Source organism: Thamnophis sirtalis, unplaced genomic scaffold (assembly GCF_051295495.1).
Source record: "Thamnophis sirtalis isolate CommonGarterSnake01/CBP01778 unplaced genomic scaffold, rThaSir2_p1.2 scaffold_3, whole genome shotgun sequence".
Classification (NCBI taxonomy): Eukaryota; Metazoa; Chordata; class Lepidosauria; order Squamata; family Natricidae; genus Thamnophis; species Thamnophis sirtalis.
Window position 1 is genome coordinate 158,286,203 of NW_028261383.1, and position 10,522 is coordinate 158,296,724.

At 41.4% G+C, this 10,522-nt stretch overlaps 1 protein-coding gene across 1 annotated transcript in view; it reads left to right on the forward strand.

Moving 5' to 3' along the window:
• ESPL1 (extra spindle pole bodies like 1, separase) overlaps positions 1–10,520 on the forward strand; it is a 49,893-nt gene extending 39,373 nt beyond the window's left edge. Inside the window, exons 21-30 of the mRNA XM_087707887.1 lie at positions 320–507; positions 1,243–1,370; positions 1,463–1,585; positions 3,205–3,360; positions 4,275–4,448; positions 4,697–4,801; positions 7,844–7,959; positions 8,648–8,731; positions 9,512–9,670; positions 9,970–10,520. Of these exons, the coding sequence (XP_087564013.1) occupies positions 320–507; positions 1,243–1,370; positions 1,463–1,585; positions 3,205–3,360; positions 4,275–4,448; positions 4,697–4,801; positions 7,844–7,959; positions 8,648–8,731; positions 9,512–9,670; positions 9,970–10,171 (1,435 nt within the window). The 3' untranslated portion in view covers positions 10,172–10,520. The remainder of the gene's footprint in view (positions 1–319; positions 508–1,242; positions 1,371–1,462; positions 1,586–3,204; positions 3,361–4,274; positions 4,449–4,696; positions 4,802–7,843; positions 7,960–8,647; positions 8,732–9,511; positions 9,671–9,969) is intronic.
• The last annotated feature ends 2 nt before the right edge of the window (positions 10,521–10,522 follow it).

The following is a 10,522-nucleotide window of genomic DNA, read 5'->3' on the forward strand; positions in this document are numbered from 1 at the left end:
GGAAACTTGGCAAAACGTCATGGCCTAGAATTCAGAACAAGTGCAGTCCAAACTGTGGACAAAATATTAATACTTCATTAAATAAGTCCATGAAATATGGGCGGGTAATACATTTTTTAAAAAAAAATTCCAAGCAGATGGAGTAGACCTCTGTGACTAACGTGAAATTTTTAGAACTGTTTTTAACATTATTGTCTTTACCAGTAACAGCGTGTCGTATTTACAGAAAGGAATACATTTGAAAGCGTTATTTCCGCAATAAAGCAGAGACCCCTTTTCAGGATGTCTTAAGAATCTTAGTGTTACATTTCCTCCTTAGCAAAATGAAAAAGACATCAGTGGCCGGTGTTTCCAAGGAACTGGAGGCACTTACCCTGCAAGAAGGAAAAGCGGATTCTCAGCTTCAGCAGCTCTTAGAACTTCAGAACGTCTTTGAGTTCAGCTGCCCCACGTCAACAGGGTTGGAAACTAAGAAATTCAGGGAAAGCCTGCAGGAAATCCCCCCTGGTATGTGATGGATGTGTAAGATGGAATCATATTTTGATTGTGGTTGGCAAGTAGCACCACTCTGAAAAGGAAGACTGTTCTCACACATACAGAGGCCTTCTCAGAGATGTGTGTTAATGTTGTGTGTATGTGTGCCTTCAGGTCAGTTTTGAATCTTCATGACTGGACTAGCCCCTCCAATTTTCTTGGCAAGGTTTTTTTGGAGCGAAGTACTTTGCCTTATTTGCTAAGAGAGGATGACTGGCCCAAGGTCCCCCAGCTGGTTTCATGTCTAAGGCTGGATTAGAACTCATGGTCTCCTGGTTTCAAGCTTGGTACCTTAACACTACACCACACTGGTTCTTGTGCATTGATATAGATAGTCCATGACTTACAAGAGTTTACTGACTGAAGTTATAACATCACTGACTGTTTTTCACACTTAACAGCCACTGTAGCATCCCCATGGTCATGTGATTTACATTCAGACTTCTGCCCTGCCCATCTTTTCTCAATCGTTATTTGGGGTTTTGTTTTCATTGCTCTAACCTTTTGGGCGCTAAAAAGTGCAGGGTTTAAAGGAGGAGAGCAATGAGCAGAGATGATGGCTTGAAGGCCTAGTTCAAGATATTGAAATAGAATTTTCTTTGTGTTGTGCTTTGGCAAACAAAGGCTTGGTTTAATGTCATAGTATTACTCATTAACATTTTCTCTTTTCAATTGACTTATTTACGAGTCTTGCTGTCTCCTTCTTAGGAATCACAGTGTGCATAATGACACTGGTGAGCACCCAACCACAGACCACTGAGGACATCCTCTTATTGACAAGATTAGAGAAGGATGCTACTCCTGTGAACATCCAGATACAGACTCTGCATGCCAAGGTAAGAACAGTGAGAAGGAGAACTTTATATGGTAATTTTCTGGATTTAGGCCATGTTTTGTCTCATAATATTCCTTTTGGTGTTTTTTTCAGGTCTCCTTAAGTGCAGCTCTAAGTGAATTCGAAGCCATCCTGCAAAAACAAAAAGAGATCTCAAATTTCACACTGAAAGAGGATTGGTGGACTGGTCGGATAGCATTGGACAAAAGAATGATGGTGATTCTGCTTTTCTACTGCACATACCGTATTTTTTGGAGTATAACATGCACCGGAATATAAGACACACCAAGGTTTTGAAGAGGCAAATTAAAAAAAAGGTTTTTGCACTCTGCAAACCTCTCCCAAATGGCTCGTTTTTCATGAAAATGGGTCCGTTTCTCTCCCCCCCCCCCCAAGCCATGAATAGCCTTTAGGGGACTTGCAGAATGCTCCTGGGGGGTGCCCCCCCCAAACGAGCAAAAAACAGCTCATTTTTTTGCGAAAATGGGCCCGTTTTTTGTCAAAGAAATTGCATGCATAACCTTTAGGAGGCTTATAGAGTCCTCCTGGGGGCTGGGAGGGGGCATAATTGAGCAAAAACCGGCCCGTTTTTCACTCATTTCTGCCCTCCCTAGCCCCCAGGAGCACTTTGGAAGCCTTCTACAGGCTCTGCATGATCATTTTGGTGAAGGGGGCAGGGCTTCAGGAGGCAAAAATGCTGTATTCAGTATATAAGATACACCCAGATTTTCCGCCAGTTTTTTGAGGGAAAAAGGTGTGTCATACTCCGAAAAATACGATAGTTCTCTTTCAGATCAAGGGCAAAACCCCTTGATTTAGTAGATTAAATTAATCCAATTTAGCACATTTTTTCTACCTATATTACAACTACTTTCGTCCTTCAGTCAAATTAAAATTTGCAGTTTAGTTAGTTGGTTTACTTTCTTGATTAGTGCTTGTGCCATATCGAAGTGCAAAGTTCCAGACACAAATTATTACTAAAATCTGATTTATTTTTTAAATGGAATTGGAATAAAATATAATTTAAAATAAAATGGAATAAAATACAATAATTTAATACGTACATAAATAAAATATGATAAAATTACATTTCAGTATCAGCCCTACAATCTACCCCAATCTCAACTGAACCATTTTACTTAAGTACTGTGCTGTGTTAAATATTATTTTCAGATTCTGGCCACACATAAGTTAAGTTTTTTTGATAGGGGGATCCCAATGGGTCATTCGCTTGATATATAGACCAAGGTATCTGTCTCTCGCCCCCTTATACAAGCAACAATCAAATAGGATGTGAGCCAGGTCTTCTACCTCTGCTGTTCCACAAATGCAGAGACGTCCATTGTAGGGCATAGAATGGGATCTCCCAAATCTGACCATTGTGTCAGTCCTGTTGGTGGCTTCACCTCTGCTCTATAGTTTTCAAGGAATCTAATGCCCATGATGTCCATGGTCCTCTGGACATAAATTGGGTTGAATGGGGATAATGAGATTGTTAAGCTAACCACATGTAAAAGGCACTGCATTGGACAAAGCTGAACTAGTGACAAGCTTGAAACTTTCTGAGTTCAACAAAAAGAATGGGAAGAGGAGATCAAGACTGCCAGGATGATATGCTGTCTTGATTGTGCAATCAAATCTGATTACTTCATGCTCCGTTCTTTCAAGTCCTTCTTCCCCAACACTGCCCATTCACATCCAATGAACTTTGTGCCTTTGATGGGAATCAGAATCAGGTCAAAGGCAGGATCCTCCAAACCACAATGCTGTTGTGCTGTTCTGCCCCCCCCCTTTTTTTGTTTTGTTAAAAAGGACTCTTCTGCTTGACTCCACAGGCGTTGATAGATTCTCTGGAGACACATGTGCTAAGCTGCTGGAAGGTTGCACTACTACCAGCCTCTGAGAATGACAGCTTGGTGGAAGAAGCCACCCATCTCCTAACAAATCTCAGAGAATGTGGTTGTGAAAAGGTTGATCTAGCTTTGCTTAAGGTAAGGAGATGGGCAGGCTTTGATCATAGAAGGTGAGGTTAGCCAGGTACACCTTGTCTTCAATGGGATGAGTATGTATGTATGTATGTATGTATGTATGTGTATATATATATATATATATATATATATATATATATATATATATATATATATATATATATATATACATACATACATACATACATACATACATACATACATATATATATATACATCATATATATACATATACACATATATATACATATACACATATATATATATATATATATATATATATATATATATATATATACACATATATATATACATACATACATACATACATACATACATACATACATATATATATATATATATGTTTTCTGAGGTTTTCGCGGGTGTTAGTATGTAGGTCTCTAGTTGTTCGGGTTTTCTCCCGCGTAGAATTGGACTCCTGGAAACACCAAACCTGAAGTAGTCTGAAGCAGCCTGAAGATGACGAATGAGACTTCGTCGAAACGTCGCCAAGACATCTCCAATTCTACGCGGGAGAAAACCCGAACAACTAGAGACCTATATATATATATATGTGTATAGGTCTCTAGTTGTTCGGGTTGGGGCTTACCAGGGGTTGTGACATATATATTTAGTGTCACAACCCCTGGTAAGCCCCAATTATGGGAGAAAGCTAACTGCTTCCATCATCTGTCAATCGGCTCGTCACAAGAGTCCATCACGACAGAAACCCAATATTTTTACTGTTGCCTTTATACACACACACACACACACATATAACATTTTCTGTTTCAAATGAGAAATCTGCCATGTTTTTATTACAATTGCTTTTTTGTTTTCTACTGTTATGATCGGCTCAGGTTAGTATTATCAGGCAGCTCTGGACATGGGAATTTATTTTGTTTTTGTTTCATAAGGTCGTACTGGCTGGATCCCATCTGTTAACTCCACAACTTGTAGAGCACTTGGTACGGGGCCTTCACCCAGCTCAACCTGAAAGAGCCCTGAGGCTTCTACAGGAGACAGTGGACAAACTGAAATCATACACTGGCCAGGCACCAAGTGGCCACCTGGTGCTTGTGCTGGATAAAGTGAGTAAGGGTGGAGCTATGCTATTTTACCGGAAGGATGAGCAAATGGCAAGGGCAGCATTCTTGCATTGTGCAAGATGTTGCTGCCTGGGTTTTTTTTCCCATGGAAACATGTAGAGAGAATCATCATGAAATATTTTGATCTTCTAAATGTTCCAAGACTGGCCCAGCAATTTACCATATTATTGACTTGCTTCATCCAATAAATGTTTTATGGCGGGAACTGAACACTTGATCTTTCTTTGCAGCATCTCCAGAAGCTTCCTTGGGAAAACATACCATGCTTAAAAAGCCAGTCAATAACCCGGTTGCCATCTCTACACTTTCTGCTTAGCTACTCACTTATGAAAAAGGTGAGGTATCTGTAACTTTCTGGAGGCTGAGAGCTTGACTCAGATATGTTCTTTTCCACCACCCTTTGCTGATGCATTTAATAGCAATTTTAACGCTATCACTAAATAACGGTTCTTTTGCAACTAAAGAGTGTTGCCTCATTATTGAAGTCTAGAGAGAAAATGTGTGCTTAATACCGTATTTTTCAGAGTATAAGACGCACCGGAGTATAAGACACGCCAAGGTTTTGAAGAGGCAAATTTTGAAAAAAGTAGGTAGGGAGAGAAATACAGTGGGTAGGTAGGGAGACAGAGAGAGTAGGTAAGGTAGGTAGAGGGATAGAGAGAGAAATACAGTAGGTAGGTAGTGAGAGAGAAAGAGTAGGTAGGTAGATAGGTAGATGGAGAGAGAGAGAGAGTAGGTAGGTAGGTAGGTAGATGTTTCCAGGTGTATTTATTTGTGTGCTGGAGAAGGAAATCACTGACAACCTGCAGCACCTAAGTGTTTCTGTTGGCACAGCACTTGATCAATGTAATTCTCATCAATCATTCTAACTAAAGAGCTTTCTGAAAGAGGAAAAAAACTTTTTTGCACTCTGCAAACCTCCCCCAAAAGGCCCGTTTTTCATGAAAACGGCCCATTTTTTTTTTCCAAATAAAAGGCATGAATAGCCTTGGGGGGGCTTGCAGTGCTCCTGAGGGGCGGAGGGGGGAGGAGCAAAAAAACAGTCCGTTTTTCACAAAAATGGGCTGTTTTTTGTCAAAAAAATTGCATGCATAGCCTTATGGAGGCTTCTAGAGTGCTGCTGGGGGCGCCCCCTCCCAAAAAAAACCCAGCCCATTTTTTGCTTATTTCTGCCCTTCCCAACCCCCAGGAGCTGTCTGAAAGCCTCCATAAGGATATGCATGGCCATTTTGGTGAAGGGAGCGGGGCTTCGGGAGGCAAAAAATGTTGTATTTGATGTATAAGACTTTTTGATTTGATGTATCAGATTTTCAGCCTCTTTTTTGAGGAAAAAAGGTGCGTCTTATACTCTGAAAAATACAGTAAATGCTAGGAAGCACGATTTTGCAAGAACCTGGGGAGATTTTTAGGAGATGGTATTCACTTCCTTGCTTCCTCTCTGGCAAGTGGCAAGCAAAATTGATTCACTTAAGCTGGCCAGTGCTATGAGCATCAAAGTCTCTGCCTCTGTTTGTATAGTTTAGGCATTTGATGGCGAACCTATGGCACAGGTGTCGGAAGTGGCACACAGAACCACTTCTCTGGGCATGTGAGCCGTCGCCCTTTGCTCTTCTGGGTTCTGGAGTGCCGGTCAGCTGGCTTTCACACGCGTGGGAGCACCGGAAACCGGAAGTGCAGCCGCCCAGCATGCATGTAGACACTGGGAAGATGATGTTCCAGCTTCTGGCATGTGCATGCACACCGGCCAGCTGCTCTTCACAGGCGAGCTGTGCACACACACACATGTTCCCATTTCAGCACTCGGTGCCGAAAAGGTTCACCAACACCGGTTTAGGTATTAGTTCTGCTGGATGAACAAAAAATGAGTCACCTAGTTCTGGTACTGGGTGAGATTGCACCCAGTAAGTGAAATTATTATTATTAAATTTATTTACTGCCTATTTTGCTGTGGGCTACTCTAGGTGGCTCAATCATAAAAAACAAAGCAATAAAAAGGAAATTTGAACAAAGTGAAAGTAAAATAATAGAACAATGAAATGAACAATGGAAAAGAAAACAAAAACAAATACATCAATATGACTATAAAAAAGTTGGGAACAGAAAGCAGGGAGGGGAGGTGGTTTGCTGTCAATCTAGCAGCCACCTCTAGATTTGAATTCCCCCATTGGATCCATAGGCCAATTTGCAGAGCCAAGTCTTTAGGTTCTTATGAATTGAATTGAATTTATTATATTTCTATGCCGCCCTTTTCCCCTAAGGGGACTCAGGGCGGCTCACAATCCAAGTCAAGGGAGGGGGGTACAGATAAGGAATAAAAAAGACGAACAGAACAATACACAATTTAAAAGCACACAACAATCATACCATTCGGGGGGGGGGGGAAAGCTCTTTAGCCCCAGGCCTGTCGGAACAGCCAGGTTTTAAGGGCTTTGCAGAAGGCCTGGAGGGTGGTGAGGGTTCGAATCTCCACGGGAGATTCCAGAGGGTCGGAGCAGCCACAGAGAAGGCTCTCCTCCGGGGTGGTTGCCAGTCGGCATTGGCCGGCAGATGGAATTCGGAGGAGGCCTAATCTGTGGGATCTAATCGGTCTATTGGAGGTAATTGGCAGGAAAAGATCTTACCCTGGAGGGCACTGTGGCAGAGAAGGCTCTTCTGGACAGTCACAGTTCTTTAACCAGTGGGATCCTCTTTGGGCCTTCTCTGCCGGCCTAATTAGAGCTATAGAGCTCTTTTGAGCTAAGAAAGCTAGCATAATTTTTATAGTTCTAAAAACTCAGTTCTTTGACTTGAGAAAGCCAGCATGCAAACTAAAAAGGATTAATGTAGGCTGCTCTTGGTCACAAGAAAGAACAATCAACCTGATTGAGAGGGAAATATTGCTTAAAAGGAGCAATGCTTTTTTAAAGAATTTGTATGCAATCCCCCCCCCCCCTTGAATAGTTTTAAATAACCATTAAATGGTCTTTTAATATACTGAACCATATTACGGGAAACCAAAGATGGATGGATGGATGGATGGATGGATAGATAGATAGTATAGAGATAAACAAAGAGAGAAACAGATACAGATAAAAATATGGCTGCATTAGAGCTTGATGTACTGCAAGAGGTCATTTCAAAGCACAGTACAGTTTGTGGTAAATTTGTCTCAGAAGCAATGTGCTAGCCACAGCATGAAGACCACAGTGGCCTTCCTTGATGTTCATTGGTGCTTTTAGAGCTGATAATGGAAGACAAACACACACACACACACACACACACACACACACACACACACACCACACACACATTCTCACAGACTTTGGATACATCCTAAAATTAGTGCCTGATTTCATGCTGATTTATCCCCATCTAATGAAGCAACTCTCTTGATCTCTTATCAGGAAGAGACTATCCTTCACCACGGAGTCAATAGCAGCAGCACCTTCTATGTTCTGAACCCACACAAAAATCTTCCTGGCACAGAGAAGATGTTCAAAGAATGGTTTCAAGGGTAGGTATTTGCACTATGTATCTATCGCACCGATTTTGGATCCTTCAGAGAAGCCATAGCATTACACAACCTGTCCATGAGTTTCCTTTTGGATCAAGGCTGCTTACCATGTTGACACAGCTAAACTCACTCACTCACCAATAATTGTTCTGGCCTGCCAGCAGAGCTGGCAGCAGATTCGGATAGTGAGGAGGTTGAGGAGGAACATGGGCCAGTCCTGAGTCTGGGGAAGGCTCTGATGAGGACTGTGTCTCAGAGGCAGGGAGGGGGCCAGAGCCGTATGCCAGTTATCAGCTGCCTTCAGAGTCAGACATCAGTGAGGCAGACGAACAGCTGGAGCCTGTTCCCAATGTGCACATGCGCAGACAAAGGGAACAGCTAAAGAACAGGGATCGACTTGGGAGTAAGGCCACAGGTGGACGATGAATGGCCCTCCCAGAGGAAATAAAAGAAGAGCGAAAGGGGAGTGGAGTTTGCAGGAGACAATTAATTCACTTAATTGGTCTGTCAGCTCTTCAAGCCAGATAAGGACTGTAAATCCGCCCTTGAAAGACTTCGCTGGATGTGAAGAGCAGAATTCACAGTAAATTCATAAAAGGGTTTTTTGTTGGACAAGGAGTTTGCTTCATGCTCTTGGGACACCTCAGTCAGAACAATAGTCTTTTTTTCTCTGCTTATTACTTGATAGTGAACCTGGATGGACAGGAGTGGTGGGAGAAGTTCCCAGTACAGACCAAGTACCACAGGCCCTCGAAGAATGTGACCTCTACATGTGAGTACAAGGCAGAGCTGCATATCCCATTCTAGTGCCAGCAAAAAGTTTCAGTGAAGTGCAGATAGAAAATTTCTGTCATGAAAGCTATTAAAACATAGAGGAAGTGGATCCTGGGTCTGATGTAGTTGCTCCAACAGAATAACATTTTGGTTATACTTTTAATTGCAAGTGTTCTTGCCTTTAAAAAAAGGTGTTGATACAGTAGATCTCAGCTACATAGGCTCATTGGAGAAATGCTATTCATTGTCTGAGAAGTATGTAAGCAGATGCCTAGAGGAGGGCTTTCAAACTCACAGGCTGGATATATCCCATGCTAGCCCCGCCCATGCCTGGTTTAGTGAAGGGGGGGTCTCGCAATACATCACGTGATGCTGCCCTGATAATGCAAGTTTGACACCCCTGGCCTAAAGAATACAGGAAAATGGAAAAATTAAAAAGTTGCTCAGGAATACATTTTTCTCTGAATGTATTTAAACACTGTTTTCTGTTCCTTAAGTATTTATATATTTAAAGTCTCAGATAATAGTTATGCAAAACCAAAATATCACGGAGAAGAACTGGCTTATGGGGAAAGGAAAGTGTTTCTATGCCTTAACTATATTTTGGGCTACTTACCAGGACAACAATGTTGGAAATTCCTTGATTTCCTCCCCACATATTATTATGTATATTATTTAACATTTAGATCTGCAAATTAATGGGAAACAAAGACAATCAAGAAATTGCAAAAAGGGAATCTGCCAGATTTTTTGAGGTGTCAATTTTTTCTTCTTTTAGCTATGCTGGTCATGGGGCAGGCACACGCTTTGTGGATTCCATCTTAAAGATTGATTGCAGAGCTGTGGCTTTTCTTTTTGGCTGCAGCAGTGCTGCTCTAGCTGTACAGGGCAACCTGGAGGGAACTGGTGCTATCCTCAAGTTCATCATGGCAGGATGGTAAGTTGCTAAAACATAGTCAATCATCATAGTAATTGCCCAGAATCATAGTTCCTAAATCCTGATATACTGACTTCCAAGCTGTGATGGGAAGAGTATACATGAATACAAAGAAATCTTTGTTATCCTAAAGCTTCAGAAACAAAGAGGCACCATCCAACATGAAATGCTTGTGCAAGCCTAAGTATTACTCAAGCAAACCAATTTTGCTCTGTTTTGCCTACCAATTGATGTATTCAGGATTCTGTTATAAACATGACTTGTGCTCACATACTTCTTTCCCCTCCCTTGTTTTCCAGTCCCCTGGTGCTGGGTAATCTCTGGGATGTAACAGATCGAGATATTGACCGCTATATGCAGGCACTTCTGAACAACTGGCTCAAGGCAGGTTCGGGAACACCTTTGCTACAGTACATCATTGAATCCCGCCAGGCTCCCAAGCTCAGATACATGATTGGCGCTGCTCCAGTTGCATATGGCTTACCAGTGTTCCTGAAATAGAAAACTCAACAAAACATGAGATCTAACTTATGTTGGGGGGGGGGGAGTGAAGAGGGTTGAATGAATTTATTATTACATTTTGAACTGCCTTAAGTATAAATTGTGCTTAACTGTGTTTTAAGAGAAAATATAAACATTTAACTTATGCTAGTATATTTGGTCAAGTCTACCTTGCCTTTTTACTGTAGCAGGCTTGCATAAGGTCTTATGAGAACGTATGCAATCTACTACCTTTTGAAATATGCATCACATTTGTACAGAGTAAATGTTCAAAAATTATTGTAAGTTATTCTTAAATCTATTTGTATTTTAATGTTTTAAAATCTCAATAAAGGCTAAAAGCAAACAACT